Source organism: Aythya marila (assembly GCF_965140915.1).
Source record: "Aythya marila genome assembly, chromosome: 1".
Lineage (NCBI taxonomy): Eukaryota > Metazoa > Chordata > Aves > Anseriformes > Anatidae > Aythya > Aythya marila.
This window is the reverse complement of record NC_139042.1, coordinates 10,604,834-10,627,183: the sequence shown is the minus strand read 5'-3', so window position 1 is coordinate 10,627,183 and position 22,350 is coordinate 10,604,834. Positions and strand designations below refer to the sequence as shown.

Below are 22,350 nucleotides of genomic sequence, written 5' to 3'. Positions count from 1 at the left end.
AAAACATACGTTGCTGGGACTATAATAATGATGAAAAGTTACAAAGCTTTTTATATTTTTATCGTTGCTATACAATATATCAAGGCATGTTTCTGACCTGACTCAGAAGAAAACAAACAATCAAAAAAACCCACATCTGAAAAGGATGTAAAGAAATGAGTTGAAATATATGAAAGAAAGACTCAGGGAAAAATAAGCCTCCATTTCTACTCTAATGGGACACAGAGCCAGTGCTGAACAACTTTTGTTAGTGTAAGGAAGGGACATTGAGGCAATCTGAGCTTGGGACAATATGATTATTGGTTTTTAGCATTTAAAGGCACCTTCTCGAGCAGTTTTGATACCCTGAGTTCTTGGCAAGTCCCACTGTAACATGGGCAAATTATCTTACTGCTGCATTGCTAATACAGACAACAAAAAACACATTTAATTTTACTTTTAATTGGTGGCCAAAAGCTCTGTTACATATTGTTTTATATATTCTAACAAAGAAGGAAAAACTTTTTAGATGCTTTTGCTGGAAAACACTGCAATTTTGATTCGGCAGATGCTATTACAGCACGGTCTACTTTGAGCAAGTAAGCTGCCATCTGGGGGACAGGCTCCTATGTGTGACTTTGTTTTTAACATTGCTGTGTGCAAGCTCAAACTATTCTGTGGGAAAAAAAAAAAAAGAAAAAAAAAGGTAGAGATACACAGCAAAATGTCTTAGAGGTACTGCTAGAGCAGCAATGTGCTGTTTTGTTACTGTGTGGTGTGCGACCACCCCAGTGTGGGGCTCACTTCCCATTATAACTGGTGCATTTTGGGCTCATTCTGGCAAATTATGAAAGCAGAGAAAGGCATAAAACTTTATCTACCACAAAGCTTGCACCGAGACTGTGCAAGCCATGGCTCTGTGATTTATGCCTTTACAAGACTGTATAAGCTAAAGAGGGTAGGACTGCATCACCGTCAGAGACCAGGCTTAAGCCATGAGGCTACAGAAAGTACAGTGTGAATTCATGAAGCAGCACTTCTTCCCACTGAAAAAGGCATAAGATAATGTCCTGACACAAAGATAGCGATCGTGATGGTGCCTGCAGAGTGGAATGGGTAAAGGGGAAAGATTAAAAATGAGGTCATCAAACTGTGTTCAGCAAACTCACAGGGAACTATGTGCAATGTTGTTTTGATAGTTTCAAGAACAGAACTTTAGTATTATTATTATTATTATTATTATTATTATTATTATTATTATTATTATTATTATTATTATTATTACTATTATTTCACTTCCTGCCTACTGTAAAACTGATCAAGTGCCTGTTTAAGTGGCAGGCGGTTTACTACCTAGAGATGACAGCATTTTAGTGATTTGTCAAGTGATCCACGTTGCAATACACATTATTTATTACATACTCTGTGTTTCAACAGCCACTTCCATCTGGAGATGAAACAGTGGGTTAGAGATGCTAATGAATAAAGAGGTCGTTACTGATTCATAATTTCTTCTATCAAAACAGAGTTAGAGCATTTCTTATTTTCGTCAGCTGTCCCTCAAAATCCCTGCGAGTCAACTGTGATTTTAAGGTTATGGTCTCTCCTCGCCGGGGGCTGGGGTGGGAGTAAATCTTCCTTGTGACACAAGGAAATCAGACTATGTAAGTGACTACTGATTACAGTGTTCTGGCAAACCTTTCAGCTATGGAAAAAAAAAGTAACTCTATGTTCTTCAGAATTTGACAGTCTTAGGATCTACCTGAAAACAAATAACGTCAAATAAAATGGAACTTAAGGGCCATTTAGAGTAGATATTAGTCCTTCAGTCCTTATAGCATTTTGGCAGAGCAAGTGACTATTATTATCCTCATCCTGTACACATGAAAATACTGCCTGGCAGAAAGACTAAATGATTTAACAAAGCCATGTGAGAAGTAAAAGCGGGGAAGAAGTTCAGGGTTGCATTCTTAGATTTATTTTTCAGCCACCCCACTTTTTATTAGTTCATTTTAAAATCCCACTTTCCTATGCAGAAATTTCCTGCCAGGGCAGCATGACTTCTAGTAAGGTGTTATTTAAAAAGAGGGGAAAATCTTTTCTTTTAATAAAGGACAAATGTTACATTGACACGAACACCAGGCTCATAGAAAATCAGATCCTACAAACATATGTGAGACTGAGCAAGCTCAATTCCACCAGATCGTTAATATGAGGAAAAGTTACTCAAATTCATTTAATGGCTGCCAAACTTGGACATAACATCTTGGTACTACTGGCAAATTTCCCACTGACTTTACAAGGGCCGTGACTCTGCTCCTTGAAGCTTTGAGCTTTAACCAGCCTGGAACATGTCTTTCAAAAAAACACCTAAAATCAAGTCTTATCCTACCGAAGGCACTCAAAGACTCACAGCGTATGTGTACTTTCATATTTCCTTCAGATTTATTTCCAAATGGAATATAAGACTAGAATGAACTGTGTTACATAAATATCATTTATTATTCCGTAGGTGCCCAAGTGTTGAGCTGTGACAATACCCATTCTGCAAAAGTCAAGACAGGCTATAACAGCATCTTCAGAAGGTGACAAATGGAAATGCTTGCTGTTTGTTTGCTGCTAAGTAGGGATTCTTCTTGCTGTGGACTATGCAAGGTCCTAAAACACTAAAACACTTTCCACAGATAAACATTAGCTGCGAGTCTTTTTTTTTTTTTTTTTTTTTTTTTCCAAGCTCATAAAGGAAACCTGCAGCAAAGCAGTCTCTGCCCAGTTCTCCTTGAAAGCTTGGATCTGTTCCAGTACATGGCGGGCTCCAGAAAGGCAGGCTTGCTGATTGCTACGTCCATTGTGCACGGCCTAATTTATAGTCCGAACCAGTGCCTCACTATAAAAGATCTGCTTCTCCCCGCTCACTTCCTATTTCCCACAGTTAAAGCAAGTTTCAAATAAAGGATTCACGGGCCTCCAAGCTTACAAATTAGGCAAAGTAACACTCAGACCATTTGCGAAGATTTTGTATTCAAAATGGTAAGTGAAAGGCCTAGAGAAATACAATCAAATCAAGGCAGAACAAAACCTAATGCAGGAAGTCTCTCCAAAGCTGTTTTTAATGTTGCCCATCACAAATACCTTTGGTTTAGGCACAAACGTATTTGAGTGAAGACTGGATACATGCCAGGAGCTGCTTTATAGACATTTGAAGCGGGAAGAATCTGCTTGGCTAATTGCTTGGTCTGGGCACAGTGTTGTAATACAACCTATTAAGCGCCTGAATTGCGTAAACTCAGGTTACGCTTTTGTACGGGTTTTTGAAAACCTATTTTGATTTAATATTGCTTTCAACAGTGTTACCACACAGCTTTATTTGCTACTTCCTGACAAGTTTTTCTCTCTCCAAGCCCCAACCTTAACATAAAAATGCAAACAGTTTCCCTGTGAACTTCAATGGCTTGTTATTTATACTTTACCGTGCTCCTTGTGTTGTATTAAAATAGGGGGGAAAAAATCTTTGTTTCCCAGGCAAGCCAGTGCTGAGATTGCTGGATGGGTCAGAAAAAAAGTAGGATTAGGATACCTCTAGCTTGGAAGAAGCATTCAACTGAGCAGAAGTAAAAAATTGAATGGAAACACCACATCTTCTTCGTCATCCTATAAGGATCCACTGTCTGCAAGGGCACTGCTCAAGGTGTCTGTTTTCGGAGGAGCGATTTATTCAGAAGCAGTCGACATCTTGGCATATTCCCACTCTGCTGGAGATGTGTGTGCAAAAATGCTGAATTTTGACTTTTCTGAGGGCTTAAACTTGTTTAACAGCTGCAGACTCACCAAAGGGCCAAATGTCACCGTAAAAATGCCCCTTGTGTTCTGATGTCTTATCTACTTAGTGGTCACAGTCCTCTAAGTAGCACTTTTCACAGTTTAGTTAAAAGAACCACCTTCACTCAGTGCGACTGATCAGCTCCTTGTTGTAAAAAAAACACAACACCTTATAAAAAAAATGTTTTCTGACAGGTGAGAGCAAGTTTGCTATCCTGAAACTTGCAGCTAAAGGTCAATCCACAGCAGCAGAACGAATAAAATTCCACAACCTTTTGCAAGGAGAGACAGGAGGGGCAATGAGTGGTAACTTCTCCCTCCTGCTCTTTCAGCCTCGTTGGTTCACGTTGAAGGCACTGCAAGTGACCATGTATTGATCTACAAACACTCAGGGGGAAGTATATGTTCCCCTCTGAGTGCCCACACTAGGTGAACTGCCTTCACCAGCAAATAGTGAGAAGGTTTGTAGTAACTGAAACTGAGGCATTTTTTGCCTGCTAGCTTGGAAGCATCAGGCTTCATGCTTTAAAGCATCTTTTTTTGAGTGCTAGGATGATGAGAAACAAGGAGGAGGCAAGGAAATATATGAAAGAAGACTGCCTTTTTATGTATAATATTGTGACTCCAGGAGTTTGTTCTTCAAAAAATAATTGCCTGCTAGTACAAGATTCTCCATTAAAGTGAAAGATATCATCACTTAGATGATCGTTTCCCAGTGTGCTGTACTTTTGTGGGTATTTTAGCAGTATGCATTATTAAAAAAAACACTATTCCTATGCTATGCTTGGAAGTAAAGGATGTGAGCTGTCCAGTGGAGAAAAAGAAAACCAACAGCAGAAATTTTGGTATAAACCTGAGGCATGACCAAGAGAATCTCTGATGCCACTTAGTCAAAGTAAGTCAATATTCTGGCAGGAATGGGTGTTTAGATACCATTACATACCATTACACTGGTTTCTTGCTGGAGGTTCCTCTCTCTGCTTGTGCAAGGACAAAAGGCCCCCTCCCACCCTGCTGGTGGCAAAGAGCAGGCTGCTCCAGAAAGATGTGGTCCCAGTTTTCGCCAGCATGTGGAAAACAGAAGCCCTGTCCCCCCATCCCCTCCTCAAGGCCAACAGCTCGCCTGGCAGCTGCAGGAATCATGTTTCGCAGGGATTTAGGGCCAATGTACATGTTCAGCCTTTCATAAATTACCACGTGGCCTTGAGCAATGATGAATTAAGCTAAGGGGAAAAAAAAATACAAAAGCTCTCCGCGGCTTATTCCTGACTTAGCCTTCCTAGAAGTTAATCAACCTGACAGAAGCTTTGAACCCACACTCCAAATATATAAATCAAACTAATCAACATTTCTTCATCCTCCCCCATCACCACCGTGCTCGGAGCATGGCAGCACGGTGAGAGGCAGCAGCTCAACAAGTCCTGCTGCTGTGCTTCTCACCTGGGAGCTTGCATTCCTTTCTGCTAATCGCTCCCAAACCGATTACACCTTTGGTTACAAAGGAAATTGGTGATTTTTTATTTTTTTTTTAAATGTTCCTTATGTTCTCTTCACCTCTTTTCACAACAGCAAACTGTTAATACAACAGATGTAGCTTTTAAATCAAAATCGTTTCCTTCCTCTGATGGTAGAGCAGTGAACCATGTGTGCAGTAAGGCACGAAGGAAGCAAACAGTTTATCAGAATCCAAGGCATGCAGGAGCATTGCTGAAGAAACTTACGCAAGACCGTGCCAGGGATCATGTTACTGAAGCAAAAATCTTTGGCATTTTTACGCTGTATTTTGCCACCTCCAACTGCGTAACAGACAAAAGACCAGAAAGAGATAAAGGGGAACAGGTGCGGTGGAATAAAAAGCAAGACTGTTCCATTTGGCACGCTGATGATCAGCTGCTTCACAATGAACCACTGCGCTTTTGGGGGGCTTTGTATTATTTGATTGCTGTACAAATGGATGAATTTATACATTTGCTTTCCTACCACTTCCTCTTCTACTGTATCTTTTTGCAGCTATAGTTAGAAATGCAGGTGGTGCTGTGCACATGAGACAAAATAATTCCAAGGTCATTTTACTGGAACTCAAACAAGGCCACTGACAGCCATGAGCAGATGCTTTTTTGACACTTTCTATGACACTTGCTATGACATTACTTATCAGTTTTTTGTATTTTTTTTCTAAAAGGAAATGAAGACGAATAAGGTCACCAAAGGCTCTGAAGTACAGTCAAAAATACAGTCTGAAAGTTTTGTAGCATGGAGGGATAATTAGGCAGGCCATCGTTCTGGCAGGTTAGAGATAATGATTGCTTTTGAAATCTCTGCTGTGAACAGTCAAAGAAACAAATTCTCAGATGTCGTTCAGGCCACAATTAAATCCCCAAACAGTAACCATGTAAAGAGAAGGAAGTGGAGGGAAGGAGGGATTGTACCCATCACTGATTATCAAATGCTATGCTATTGCAATCTTAGATCACTATCTTACATTTTTAAAATAGGTCACATCACTGTTACAAAGAATGTTGAGGCTTCTTTTAGAATGCAACAGCTTTGCTGAAATATGTTTTTACCATATGTTTTAATTAAAAATGTAGGGTTTTCATCAAATAGCTTTTGAGGACTGTCGCAGGGGTCATTTTATTAAATCATAAGCAGCAAAAACAAGAAACACAATATCCAGGAAAATACAAATTATTTGCATCCAGCATGTTTGAAATTCCCCCTGCTTTTTAATACTTGTTTGGCTGAAATGTTTGCAAGAAATAACTGTTGGCCTAGGGATTCAACGCCCCACTTCTGAAATGTGGCCTGAGAATGTCGCCAAGACTGAAAAAACAAAACAAAACAAAACAAGAAATTACTTGAGGGCTGAAGAAACAGCCTTATGGAAAGAGAACGTAAAGAGGTCAGTCATTCTCCTGCGCTTGTCTGCCAGAAGACTGGGAGGTGAATTGACTACTCTGTGTAAGTGCCTTCCTGGGGAGAAAATACTGGTTTTTAAAGAGCTCTTTAATCGAGCAGAGAAAGGCATAACAGGGAATACAGGCCAGATATAATCAAGTTAAAAAATAAGGAATGTTTTTGGCCGAGAGGCAATTAATTACTTAAACTAACAGGGAAAATAGTAGATTTCCTGCCACTGAACTTACTCTCAACTGATGTTTTTTTATCAAGACTGGATTATCAGGAGAAGTTATCAGATAGGGATAATTAGATAGAGATTTTAGGGTTGGTTATAAACAAGAATTTGGATTCAGAAAGCACTCAGTGATTTAACGCTCTCTTAGGAACGTCAGTGTTGCAACTCAGTGCATACAGATCTATATCTGAACCTTTTGAGCACAAAGGCAAGGTAAGACAGAAGAATCTACCTGTGAGTGTATGTATCTATATAAATAAAAAATGTTCAGGCTTTCTTTCTGCATTATCATGTAACAAATAATGTCACAACCCTATTTTTTTTTATTTCCTTTATAAACCATATTTAAACTGGGATTCAAGACTGCACACAGGTGTCTTGTACAAGCAAGTATGTGTCTCTCCCTGTGTCAAATAATATTCAGGCTATAGCAGACTTTACACTTGGACACTAATTCTGATGTAAGATTTCAGGCTCTAACTAACCCATACCCCACAACTCCACCTATTATTGGGTTTTGGAGTCATCCCAGCACTGCCTGGACCGAGAAGTCCTTGTCCCAGTGTCATGTCCCTGTGTCATCATGTCCCGATTCCATAGTGGTGCAAATTAGTCAAATGTCCAACCACCTTCCTCAAACTGGTTCCTACTGATCAGACACCCAAGCTGTGTGTCAAGATCTCCCCCAGGGATGTGGCAGAGCCAGCATTATCCTAGTCCTTCACATTTATCTGGCCTTTTTAATTGCTGAAAGGCACTGACCCTGATCAGAAAGACCGGTTTTAAAGGGTTGACTGGGGCTGTCCCCCAAAAGACAATGTAATCACAGACAGTGACATTAAAAGGAGAGATCCTTTAAACTTTAAGTGCCCCCTCTGAACAATTTTGTCTCTGAACAATTGATTTGGTGTCACACATTTGGGTCTTGGGAGGATGAGAGGTATAAATTCCTTTTAATACAATCAATAGCAATATTCCCCAACATCACAGAAGCACTGTTGTATTTTGGACCATTATGTGGTGATACAATTGTCAAAATCTATCATTGCTGCTGGTGATAGGGACTCCCTCAGCTGGAGGAAGGCAAATTACTTTTATGTGAGCACGAAGAGGACAAAAGGAGAAATACCACTTTGAAGCATTCACCAGTCCATTCTTTACAACCAGACGGAAAGCCTCTGAAAAATATCCCCTCCATTAGTTAACAGTGGTCTCAAAGGATGAGGTTTTAGTTGAATGGCAAAGTTATTAATTTTTATAGCATATACATTCCACTAACAAATGAAAAACTTGCCAGAAAATGAATGTGATATTCTACCTGTGTCGTGGCAATGTTTGTTCCATCGGTGACTTCCACAGTCATATTATATATTGACCTCTGCTCTGCATCCAAGGGTTTTGCAATGACAATAGTGCCCACTCCCTTCTCCGCGTCGAAAGAACTATCGTAATTCCCTCCTAATTGTTGCACAAAAATACAATTAAATTAGCCATCTCTGGAAAATTTCCATTGCAAATGTTCCTACAAGTGGGCATATCTGTTTACTGGCATCCATCTTAATGGCTTGCCTTAGCATACACAGTACATCTACTGATATTTCTTTGTTCGTAACTCATTTATATTTCAAAGCACAGTTTGTATATTGGAAAGCAGATATCATTAAAATGCACTGCAAGAAAAAAATCTAGCTGTATATTTAAGCGAACCATAACTGAGTCTATAAAAAGAATGCAATGGCTATAAGCCCGTAAGATGTTGCCCTTGCAGTTTGAGTAATGAACAAGCACAATAATCTTTTTGTATAAAAATCATTTTAAGATGGTTTTGTTCCACAAATTTTATTTTCAGGAATTTCTCACTGATGCTTGTGGGTGCGAACACCATTGAGTCTAAAAATTACAATTATAATAAATTTTAAAAATGCAAATAGAGATTTGTTATGTTAATTTCAAGGACAATGAAAATTACTGGCAGCAAAGGTCACATTCTACTAGTCTTTTAGGAATTATTTAAATAGATCTGACAGGATACACATCATAAATTCCTTTCCATTAAAAAAACCCTCACAAAGCACTGTTCTGAAACTAATATCCCCTTATCCTGTCACACACTGAATGATGCAGCAGTGAAAAAACCCTCCTGAGTCTCAGGTAAAAGAAAGAAAAAAAAAAAGTAAAAGAAAAAAATCTATTAAAAAGTAGGAGAAAGCCATAAATAATTTGAGATTAAAGGGTTACAGGATTTCTCAGCCACAGCTATAGTTTATAAATTAGAACCACTCATTATGTTCAAAAGTAAAGCATACACTCCCTGCTGCTAAGCTGCTTCTTACTCACTCAACTCTAAAGTGAAATTTATTATGAGTTGAGTCTGTAATTTTCGGAGGCTGGGGACAGGGAGAGGTGGAACACAACACTGCTGACAAACGAACTCTTAAGGTATATTCATCACACAGCAATGCAATGCCACTAGCTACAGACTCTGACAATCCAGTTCTGCAAAGTGGTAAAATGCTTTCAAGTCCCACTGGCAATAAAACTTGTGTAAGAGCTGCTGTCTTGGCATTAGATCCACAGGTAGAAAGACATCTCCATTCCACTGACTTAGTTCTTATGCAAAATAAATATGTATATATATATTGTACCTGCTGTATTACCATAAAATGTCTCTCATTTTAGGGCTGGAGACAGAGAAGAGGAGGGGACAGTTTTCCTTGCTCTGCCTTCAAGTCCTGTATCTACATGGTTTGCTGATCAATAACTGGACTTATTCTCAGAAATAGTCATGCATTTAGTGAGAGGAGAAAGGCTTTGGGATTCCAAGAATTTTCAGATTTAGAGGAATAACTGCAGGTGAGCAGAATGAAATTGCAGCCCCTAAATACCTTAACATGGAGAAACCTTCACTTCTCTCTCCCTTTTGCTCAAGTTACTTCAAAGAAAGAGTAAGCTAGAAGAAGCACTGCTTTGTCCGTATCTGCCTTGGAGGCCATTCAGGGAAGGTGAGAAGAATAGGGGGGAAGGAATAAGAGAACAGGTGATCTATGCAAAAGAAAGACAGAACCAGTGAACTTCTGCCCTTTGAAAAAAATCCAAATAGAAAAAAAATCCATTTCAGACTTGACATCAGGCTTCCCTATGCTGAATATATGTATATACATATTTATAGCTCTGAGCCTAACAGATGCTGTTGTGGTTCTCCAGGAAAATACTGACACTGGATCTGCTGTGATTTATGGAGCATAGAAACATTGCTTATTCCCTAACCTCCTTCTGCAAGCCCAAGTTGCATATTTTTTCTTGACTGTTATATATATATATATGTTTAAAATTATTTGACACTAGGAAACAAAAGTAATTGTCCTTGACATTTAAGCAATACTGAAGTATTTGGACATTGATCATACGTTCAGTTTATTATTATTATTATTATTATTATTATTATTATTATTATTATTATTATTATTATTATTATTATTATTATTATTAAAGTTAGTCTGGCAGAAAAAAGATGTCATCTCCCAATTAATGTTTTAAATTGATTTACTTGAGAAAAACTGTACCATGAAAAGTAATGCTGAAAAAGCATCCTTTGAAGAAGAGAGTTTGAGATTCTTGCGAGGAAATCTCTGCTGAAATGAAGCTAGCCTTGGGACAGTAGGCACTTTACAAAGAGAATGTTTCATACTGATAACCATGAAAACAAAATGAAAGCCTATACTTCAAGATGCATAATAACCATCTTAATAAGCACTCAAAAATTATATGCTATCAACTGGCATACATGTCCAAAGAAACCCTGCCTTTAAAAGTTCCAAGAAGGAAAATGGAAGGATTAACAATAAATGTTTCAAATGCCCTTCTTCTATTGGCTTATTGCAAGGTGTGGAAGGCACTGTATGTGTATTGCAAATACCCCAACTTCTTAAAAACACTTTCACAAAATGTAGTATACTCTTCCCATAAAATATGAACTGAATAAATCATGAAATCACGTGATTTTTTTTTTATATGGTATAGACATCTTTCAAAATAGTCTAGAGATAAACAAATAAATCTTGGGCACCAGCCACCCCACTCTAGCCTATACTTGTAACTAACCAGGCAATGCACTTTATTCCATATCGATTCATCTTCTATTAAACAATGCAGAAACTGCATCAAAACTGAGTCAGGGATGGGTCAAAGAACAACCCATTGTGAGATCTGTGGTTATTATATCTTCTGGAGTGAAATACTGATTTATATTTTATTCAGCTTGGTACACTTTAATAGACCACAGTCAGCTGTTGGCAATGAAGAACTTGCCAAATGGTTGAACTTCTGGGAATAACTTCTCTTCTGGCCTGGTATATTGTGTCCTGCTGCTCATCTAAAGTACTAGGGATGGTCTGGAAATACTTTGTACTGCTCCTCAGCCTTGACATACCCTCAAAACAGAACCTCATATGATGAATTATTTTGAAGTTACACTGAAGTATAATTATTGAATTAGGCATAAATGCTAAACTATAAGTCTTAATAGATGTGTAAAGTATGTGTAAGGCCTGTTTGAAGACCCCAGAGAAGCACTCAACAGAATTATATTTGAAAGACGGGTACTGAAAGTGTATAGACAGAGAGGAGTCATATTAAAAAAACAACAGGATTTTTCTATTAAAAACTAGTCCAGCTGAACTATTCTGGGAATTGCATGGGAAGCAACTTTCTTCCAAAATGTGCTCACATCGAGGACAGAGGGCTGAGGCTGTAAGAGGTGACAGCTGAGGAGGTGTCAGCGTTACACATTTCTGGAGTACTGAGTATTCTGAGGCCAGTTTTCAAAAGCATGCTGCTGTGTAACTCCAAATCCTTTTGATGCAAGTGTATTTGCATTGCTGTAAACTTCAGCAGTATCAGTTTTACCAGTGTTACTATTGACCATTTAACAATTTCTTTGATCACAATCTTAGGATGAAAGCAGGCTAAGGATGATGAAATTTTGTTCATCTGTTCAGTTTTATTAATGTGAATTTATATTACTTATTCCATTTTCTAGCACATGGCACATGCTTTCCTTTTTATTATCTAGTAAAACCTGCTTTCAAATACAAGATATGTAGAAACTGTCTTTGCTAATGTGCTTGCAATTGCATTAGGAAAGAAATATTTCAACTGAAGATCAAACACTGTAAGTTCCTTGGGCACTTTAGGAAAATCAGTGATAAAAAAGGCAAGTTAACTGAATGAGCAAAGTGGCTACTCGTTGTCCTAAGACATTTTAGCACTGAATGACTTAAGAGAAATTGGCTGTTGTTGCCAATACACTGCAGGCTAAGATGTAATATTGATACATCTTCAATACAGATTAAAGAATTCCCTTAAAATACCCTGATAAACTGAAACCCTTAAGGTGGGAAAAATCCACATCTAGTTGCAATGTCATCTTTAGGTGAGACTGCATATTGTGTTTGGATGTTATAAATTAATCCAGAAAGTGTTTTGTTTCTCTATTTGACTATTAAGACTCCCAAAGACAGCTAGCATGGATATTTATGTCTATACTTCGGACATCTAAAGTGAAATGAGATGATTTCTACCCTTACTTTCTCAAGATTGATCTTTATGCTCTTGCATAAACTGTGGAAGCAGTAAATTTCCATAACTAGGAGATTTTTATGTTATCTGAAAGCATGTTGTCATTTATATAGGATTTTCCAGTATAACTGTAGCCAATTCCAGATGTTATCAAACTCAGGACAGCTGCAGAAGAAGCCCCTGGTACAAAGGAGCTTATTTGTTGGTCCTTGCTACAGCTTCATGACTTCTTTCCAGCACAGCCCTTATTTTCAATTTGGGAGATGCTATGTAGCACATGTAAGAAGGAGGTATCAGGGAATTGAACCTGAACACCTCTGATTCAACAGCCTACCAGTTGTGTTCTTGGTTTAGATTTTTTTGATTACATTTTTTTGACTGAATCTGGAGTGTCACCTTGCTTCTTAGCTCATTTCTGGGCTTCATAATCACTATCAGCATATTTTTCTTCTGAAAAAAAAAAGTCCTGCATGCTAGAAAAAAAATAATTTTCCTTTTATAAAAAGAGATGGCTAAGAAAAAAAAAAAAAAAGGTATTGAATCTTACATGACTAACAGGAGGGGTCTTCTGACGTCAAGCTTACCACACATTTTGTGCAATTTGGTCAAGGAAAGATTCCTGAACTGTTTAAAAGGGATTTCTAATGGGATTTCTAGACATCAACTAGAAAATTCGTGTAAGGAAAGATACAGTGCAACTACCACTATACCCTTTTTGAATTCAAGAAAAAAAAAATCATTTTCATGCATATTCTGCTTGCATTTTGATTATTGTATTTGCTGCAAGCAATGAAGGTTATTTTGTAGTGCTCGTCCTAGATGGAGCTTATTTTTGGTAGGAGGCTGAGCCTCTTTATGTTCCTATCAGCTGCTGATACGCTGTTTTAGACAGGATTATCCTGCTGTGAGAAATCATTTCCTCCTCTGAGAAGAAAACATGTCAGCAAACCTGGAGGAGTTGTAGGCAAATGAGTCCCATCTGAGGGCCTTTCTTCCTTTTTTCCAGTGGAATGATCAAGAAGAGTGGGATTGAATATACACCTGAGAAATGTCTGATGACTGTGGAGATTCTGAATTGCTGGGTCTTAGATGCCAAGATTAATTACTCTGAATTCTGGAGGAGGACATCCCCAAACGAAGACCCTTCCTTCACTGGCAGATAGCAAAGAACATACAAGCTAAGCTACATGTTCACAGAATCACAGAATTTTCTAGGTTGGAAGAGACCTCAAGGTCATCGAGTCCAACCTCCAACCTAACGCTAACAGCCCTCCACTAAACCATATCCCTAAGCTCTACATCTAAGCGTCTTTTGAAGACTTCCAGGGATGGTGACTCCACCACTTCCCTGGGCAGCCTGTTCCAATGCCTCACAACCCTTTCAGTGAAGAAGTTCTTCCTAACATCTAACCTAAAACTCCCCTGGCTCAACTTAAGCCCATTCCCCCTCGTCCTGTCACCAGGCACGTGGGAGAACAGGCCAACCCCCACCTCGCTACAGCCTCCCTTGAGGTACCTAAAAAGAGCGATAAAGTTCAAATGTAAAAAAGCCAGGATGTATCACAATCTTCACACAAGACTCATTTGGCTTAACATGACGGAAGAGTGGAGAAGAGAAATACAGGAGACGACCTAATTTAGAGAGTAATACTCTGGGACAACTTTTCTCAGAGCAGAAAGGATTCTTACTTGTCTTGCCCCAAAGTAAACTAGCAACACTGAGGACACTGATGATAAAGTGGGTCTATTGCTACAACTCTCACGTTGCTCAGAGAAGAGACTCAGAGGAGAATACAGAAAGCAAATTCACCCTGACTCTCACGGACAAGTCTGAAGTGCCTCTAGGATTTCCAGGGAAAGAACCAATAGCCAAATTTCAAATATTTCTGTTTCCAAAAATAGGAAATAAACTTAACGATCACCTTATGAAATACTCATTTGACTACAGACTTTTGTTAATTACAACATAATACATATTAGTAACATAACATGCAGAGATTTATTGTCTTATGTACTACATCACTCTAAGAAGAAGAAAATACTGCAGAGTTTAAGTTTTCAGAAAGATAAAACTATTGCAAGGAAATTCAAAGCTCTGGGTTTGCTGCTAAGAAGCCAAAGGTAAGGGCAAAAAAGCAGAAAATAAATTAGAAGGTATATTAGCTAGTTCTCAGAGAATATAATTGAAAGGAGGCTAGGGAGGTACATGTTTTTGATGTTAAGGAAAATTTGCAGAACTGTGAATTATATGGACTATTAATTAAAATTAATAGATCTTAAAATTATTGCCATTTAAGCACCCTTGATAAAAAACTCCAGATGTACTTTAAAATTTTGTCTGTTTTATTAAGGCATGGGCTGGGAAAGATAGAGGGAGGCCTATTTGGAGAATCAGAGAGATGTTGTGCAACATGCTACTTAAGCAAAAACTAGCACCATGCAGCTTAGCTCCAGTGGTCAAAGTAATCATCACACCATTTCCACCACTAACAAAGGAAGAAAGAAACAGAGGGTTCAATTTACCTGGGAGAAATAAAGATGTCATGATTTATCTTGGAACTTCTTTTAAAATTAGACTTTTTTTTTTTTTTTTTGGAAATGACTGAATAAATTTAACATAACTGAAACAACCTGCATTCATGTCTTTTGCATTGTTTGATCTGCATGAACTGAGAATGGTATTGAATGCATTCTGAAAACAGAAAACAGCAGTGACATCTCAACCATTCCCAATTAAACAACAAAATAACCAACCAATCCTGTTTGTCTCTAGTCTCCCTGTCTGCAAGGCACCATTCCCTATCTTAGAGGTGATTAGCTGAAGAACAAGCAGTATTTTAAGGTGCATACAATGTATGTGTAAATTAGATACTAAAGTTAGGCAAACAGCAGCCTAGAAAGCCAAATCTTCAGCCACCCTTCCCCCCTTCTTTAGCTTGGAGAAAGTGCATGTTATGCATTAAAAAAGAGGTCCTCTGGAATTCCAATGCCCATTTAGTTTGAAAAGGTCATAAACATAAAGGTCAAGCTGCAAACTCTGTATTAAACCATGTCTCTACATAAGCCTTCAGGGCTTTTGTTGACATTACTGTGAACTGTGCGCAGAGGTCCAAAATCACAAAATACCAGATGGAGTGGGATCAGGTCTAGGTTTTACAACAGCATAGCAACCCTCTCTTGCATCAGCAGTCCAGTACAGCTTTCCATTTCCTAGAACTAACTTCTACTAACAACCTATATCTTTCACTGGGCTTTTCAGCAGGCACCATTGTTAGAATTGTAGAATCACAGAATGGTTTGGGTTGGAAAAGAACTTAAAGCCTATTCCATTCCAACCCCCTGCCATGGGCAGGGACACCTCCCACCACACCAGGTTGCCCAAAGCCCCATCCAGCCTGGCCTTGAACACCTCCAGGGATGGGGCATCCACAGCTTCTCTGGGCAGCCTGGGACAGGGCCTCACCACCCTCTGAGTGAAGAATTCCCAGTGTTCCTCCAAAAGGAAAGTATTGATATCTCTTTTTCTACATGATGATATTGCAGAACAAGAAGAATAAGTGTTCTTGATACTGACACTGACTAAAGGCAGCAAAGATAATCTAAACATGAAACAGTATCTATAACCCTCTCAGGGTGGACTTTGTGTTTGCAGCCTGTATGCAGAGCGTCTGAACAACAAAGTCATCTGCATGCCTGGGATTGCTGGCTGTTCATATTGCAGAAACGGGGGCTGTTGCTAGCGCTGTTGTTAATAACAGCAGTAATATTTAATGGCAACATTCATATGGCAACAGTACCAAACTGGATGGTCAGGGTCATCGATTTCTCATTAAGTCTAGGGGAGCTCTGTCTCCGTGACCCTCTGCATCGTGCAGCATCAGGAGCTATAGCCTATAAGGAAACCATTAGCATTGTTTGAATAGCCAAAATCTTCTAATCCATTTGAAGTATTTTAGCCATAAAGGTCACAGTAAGTGACAAATTAAAGGCTTAAATTTCATTATGTTCTTCCCATCACCTCTGTTTGTGAGGCAAATGTGAAATATTATTATAAAGTGTTGCTAGATTGCAAATGAGTCTAACAATGTAAAAGAAGGCAGCTGAAGAATGGGGGCTTCTCTCAGTGCTTAACACAGGCAGCATTTTAATGAGTTGGTGAATTCACCAAGGAAAAGACCAAAAGGCTGTGAAGGGCAGAGGAGTCCAGCAAAAGGTTCAAATGGGAAAAAAGTGTCAATAATATCAATAAAGACGGATTTCTCCTGGGACGAAAGTTAGGGTCAGTGAGGAAGAAAAAGGGAATGTAAACATTAGCTAATAAATTGCATGCAGCATACTGAAACAGCCAAGGGAATGGGAGGGAAACAGTAGGAAACATATGCTGTCCTTCCCCAGAGGCTAGCAGGAACCCCGGAACATGATAATAGCTTTGGGTTTAATTTTAATGCTGTTGGCACCAGAAACCTTGCTACAAATTCAAAGAGGAAATGCAGCTGCTTCTGCCTTTCATCTGCACAAATTGGCAATAAAAGGTGGATGAAAATGACTCTGACAGACCCTTTCTCTTGTGGTCCTTGCCCTTCCTGTGGGCTAAACCCATCCACAAATAGCTATGCTGAAATGGAAGCCGGGCTCAATCCCTGTAAATAAAGACTGCTGATGCACCCTTTCCACTAAGTCTGTGGCAAAGGCCTTTGTTTCTCTAATCTTTCATATAGCATTTGCTTTATAACCCTTCATTTAAATAACACTGCTTTGTGCAGACAGTGTTTGACATCCCAGGATACACAAACATTACCTACAAGTATCTGCAAATATTAAATACCGCTATAACTTTGCAGGGTCATTGTGCTGCTGGGGGAAGTCTCGATTTGGAGATCTTTTATTTTAAATGACATAACCGAATTAGCAGCAGAAGCAAGGAAACAATGCTTAGGAACATTGATTCCTGTTTCTCCACTGCAACCAAGTGAGACCCTCTAGTCCCTGTCTTTCTGGCAACTACATCCTTAAGTGCATTTCACTGGGATTTTAATACTTCTATGGCATTCCCTCTGCTTTGCTAAGTATACTTCTCTCTCCCTATTTTTGTAAGCAATTTTATGTGAGGCAATTTTGTGGTTGAAATCTCACATCAAAACACATTTCTCTTTTTCAGCTTGCATTCAAGACAAACTTTTGGTGGCTCCATTTGTAACCCATATGTTGATGCATCCCATTCTGTTTCACAGTTAAATGGATGGCACTGGACTGTGAAAAGTTTGAATTAATTATTTGTGATAAACTGTGGAAAATCCGTGAATAAAATGATAATAATTGGACACAAATACGGTAAAAGCTGTCATAGAAAGAAACGCAGCACATCCATGTGTCGCATTGCATCCTGTCACAGGCACTTATGAAAGATGTAATATAAATTGTCTCAAAGAACTTGCAAAAATAAAAGGCAGCCTGGATAGTTGTATTTTAGCAAATGTGTTTGCACTAAGGGTACCTTCTGTTGAACAGTTCTGCCCACAAGCTGTCTGTAGAATATAGAACATCTCTCGAGCATGCTTGCCACCTTGAAGCAGGGCAGTCGGAAGCAGAAAAAAAAGAACAGAATGCAGAAAAAAAGGTGAAGAAAGAGAGAAATGAGGGACAGCAAGTCTAAGTACCATAAATACATTTAGAAATGAGATTAGCAAAGTATGACAATAGAATTTAAATGACAGACAACATTAAGATTGCAGTAAATAACATACTATGAAAAAAAACAATTCAGCCATACAGCGCTTTTTTCAGCTTAGCTAAGGAGTCATAACAAAAGCAGGAATATTATTACTATTGTTATTGCTATATATATATAGCATTTCCATTTCAGCATTACAAAAGTGGTTTTAATTTTGGGGAGACAGTTCATGTTAGTTGTCTTGCTCTTAAAACCACATATCCATACGCTTTGCTTTTGAAGCTTCTTCCTATTGCCACTGGCTCCCAACTTACCGACAATATCAAACCAGAGAGGGATGTTAGATGGCTGCACAGAGACCACCCCAACGATTTCCGTCACTTTATCACTTTCCATGATGGTGAAGTTGTAAAAGGGTTCATCAAAAGTCAGCGGCACTGGCGAGGGCGCAGGCTTTTTTATCCACTCGATGTGGAGGCGTGCAGTTGAAGATTTTTGGGGCCGGCCATTGTCCACTGCCTTTATCTGGTGGGTGTAAAGAAAACAGGACCCAGACTGAGCATCCCAGCTTGGCAGTTCAGACCTAATTCTATCACAAGAAGACACCTTCTTGGAAAATGGCCCTTTAATTTTTTATGCAAAATCCCAGGGAGAAGAAAAAAAAAAAAAAAAAGAGGGATTTAAGCATTTACTTCACTGTTATTCATTTTTTCCATTACACTTTGACTTTACATTGAAAAGACTGATTTAAAAGTGAAATATTTTGACAGAACTGATGGTGTGAGACCTCCTGGAGATGTGCACCATACCCAGATCCCTGTCTCCAGAGCTGGCTTCCCTCTCTGATGACATCTTCCAGCCAGTTCTGTCTTGCAGCAAAGGTGGCAGTCCCTGTGTTTTAAGCCATGCACTTAACAACACATGCTCACCCAGACCATGTTTGATTGCTTTCAAGTCATCAGTATTACAGATAAGATTGGTATTCCTTATATTACCTTAATTAGTATTATATTTGAGTTAAATATGTTTCAGATCATTTCCCCCGTTTTCCCAAACAAATATAACTTAAGATTTTCCACATCTATTTTCCTTGTTTTCGTTTCTCAGTAGTGTTCATTAGTGCCTCCCAGCTTGGTTGTAATTCTTTATTTTATAATATACACTAGAGTGATGGATAGACTCAATATTTGCCTGTCATGCTTTATGATTTTAGACAAGATGACCAGTGACAAACACTAGGGATAAGACAAGGGAGAATGTAGGTTACAAAATGGGTGCTTCAGTGAACAACATCAATGCTCTGGGAGTACGAGGGATTTTTCTTTTATAAGTAAATGCTTCTGGCTATATAGGACCACCGGCGTACAAAAATGCTGTTACTATGCCTGTTAAAATAGGAAATATTTTCCTGAAATACCATACCCTATTTCTTTCTCTGGAAATGTGTTAAGTGGGTTTGGTGTTAGCGCTCGTCACCCTGCTCGGCTCAGGCTGGCAGGCCCTTAGGGGAAAGAAGCTGAGTAGAAGACCTTCAGCTGTTACATTACAAAGGGGGCCAGATCCCAGACGTGCCTTCCACCTCTGCAAAGTGAAAAGCATTCACTCAAAGGGTGCTGGCCTCTGATTACTGGGTATCTCTCAATATTTTGGTATTTATGCTTTTGTTTTCTTGTCACAATTTTCAACCCCATGAAAGTATCTCAACAGAGACTCATTATAAATGTAAAATAGAATGTAAATGTCATTGCTTCCTTTACTACAGGCCTCACTGTGGACCTCTGACAATTTTCTGTCTATTATTTTTTACATTTTTGGTGAACTCCTCCAATACAACTGTGGCTTGTTGCTGTAGATGAAGATTACACATGCAAGCTCTGTCTTTCTTCATATCAACAATACCATCTTGTCTCCTTTCTGTCTTTGGCCACGTTTACATGGTTTGAATTGTGGCAGAATAATTTTGACAGAGATTACTTTTAACTGAAATTGCTGCCACGCTTAAATCTTTTAATGCACCAAGAAAGGTACTATTACATACAGTACACAGTACTTCCCTTCCCTGAAAGTTTCCAGATTTGGACAATATAAGGACCTTTCCATGAGGGCAAGCAGTTATGTCCACACAAAAGTTGTATATCCATTTGTAGCTGCATCAGCCCAGTTCAACATGATATAATTTTGTAAGCAGACAAGCCCTTGGTCTTCAGTTTTGTGCATTTAAGGGAATGACTTAGTTCAACAATCTGCAAGCTAATTCTGAATAGTCAGAATAATTCAGTATATGTCACAGCATGAACACTCGCAAACTCGATTTTTTGTCTGTAGCTATATGTGAACATGAGATTTTTAAAACACATTTAGATAATCTATGACTTTATATATAGGTCACAGATTAAACAATCATGTATCACTCTTTATATAACAGTGTCTGTTTTTTAAAAAAGTCACACCATGGGTTTGTATACTGATGGAAGAGTACTTACTGTTAAGATGTCATAACTCCCTGCTGTGAACTGCTTTCTAGAAGAAACCATCCCTGTTTTAGGATCAATAAAAAATTTCCCATCATCATTTCCATCCACAATGCTGTATGAGATTTCTGCATTAGGGCCTTCATCTTTGTCAAAAGCAAAAGCTCTGTAGATTGGCTCCCCTCTTTTCTTACGGTCCCTCTCTGGCAGTTTGATCTGATAGACTTTCTCCGGAAACTGTGGTTTGTTATCATTCTCATCCAGAACCTGAACCACCACCCAAACCGAGGACTGCTTGGGAGACGTGCCCCCATCCGAGACGGTTACCTGAAAAACAACAGCAGCAGAGGCATTATTCTGAACGGGTAAAGCAGAACTTCATAAAAGGGCATCGTGAAACATGAGGAAATATCCCTCTTTCCCCAGACCTAACCTGTAGTCTACAAGGTCTTCTATGTGATAAATACTTCTACCCAAGACATCCTCACTACAAGCATGCTGAGTGCGTGTCTGTAATACACCCAGAATGGCAAATAAAGGAATCAGGAATATTTTTCCTTTTGAGATGAATCTATAACAGGTAAGTTGTGGAGGAGGAACCTATTCCTCAAAACAGCAAATCCTTTTACCTCAAACTTGGCAAGACTTTATCTCAGAAGAAGAGTGAACTGGAATTAAGCCATAAGCAGTATATCTACTTTTTTTCCAAACATATTTTAAAATTTCTTCAGTCACACAATGAAGAATTTCTTCCTAAATCCTAAAAGAATCTCTGTCATTTTTTCCCATTAATTATTTGGAATTTCTTAAACAATGACAGGATTTTCTGTCGGTTCTTTTCATTCATTACCTGGGATTTGACAGCTCATTACTTCCAAAACTACTTTATATGAGTGTAAGAAGCACAGAGAGGCATGTAGTAAAAAAAAGTCTGCTGCACTTTGTAAAGAGCACACTATGCTGGCACATATACTTAAGAAATAAAATCTTTGAGACAAAAGTTAATTAACAATTTAGCTGCAACTTAAACATAATTACTAATACTTTTCAGTGTGAAACACTGTGAGAAAAAGATGATCAAAGTTCAACAAACACTCAAGAGCTTCATTAATATGCATTCAAAATGCAATCAATATGTTTCAAGCTTCTCCCTAAAATTTTTTATTGGATTTCCTAAAGATAAAGAAATAATACAGAAAGTTATTTCTGTTTTCATGAAAGAAGTTCAGATTTCACTTTCAGCTATGTATGCTAACATGGAAAATGCCACAGCAGCAACTTTTTGTGATAGCAAGCCAAGATATTATGTGCAGTCGCCTGGCCTGTACCCATCCTTGCACATCGATTGCTTTGCTGGTTAACTGCTCAGTGCTTTATTTCTCCTTAAATGTTTCTGTGCTCCTTTACTATAATATATTCCTCATGTCCAATCCTGAGGCAAAGCAAACATTTTCTGGGAATCCTGTCCCATGCTGTTGTTCTTGCCTTGCAACAAGATATCTAAACTTACAGTAACCCTGATTTAATACTGAGATCAGCAGAAAAATAACATTTTCAAAGAGAAAAGCAAAACACCATTTGTATTTCCTGGTTTTAACTCTACTATTGAAAACTGATACATTAGAAGCGACTAAAGCCTTAAGGACTTAAATCCCTTATTTACAGATGAATAAATAGTGTGGCAATATACAGCGGCA

At 38.6% G+C, this 22,350-nt stretch overlaps 1 protein-coding gene across 1 annotated transcript in view; it reads right to left on the bottom strand.

The window, feature by feature from the left end:
- Nucleotides 1-8,189: 8,189 nt before the first annotated feature.
- Nucleotides 8,190-22,350, bottom strand: part of LOC309873773 (protocadherin Fat 3-like) — a gene marked incomplete at its 3' end in the record, with an annotated part of 322,738 nt that continues 308,577 nt past the window's right edge. Inside the window, exons 5-7 of the mRNA XM_082751488.1 lie at nt 20,666-20,980; nt 18,497-18,707; nt 8,190-8,392 (exon numbers count right to left, since the gene is read on the bottom strand). Of these exons, the coding sequence (XP_082607614.1) occupies nt 8,190-8,392; nt 18,497-18,707; nt 20,666-20,980 (729 nt within the window). The remainder of the gene's footprint in view (nt 8,393-18,496; nt 18,708-20,665; nt 20,981-22,350) is intronic.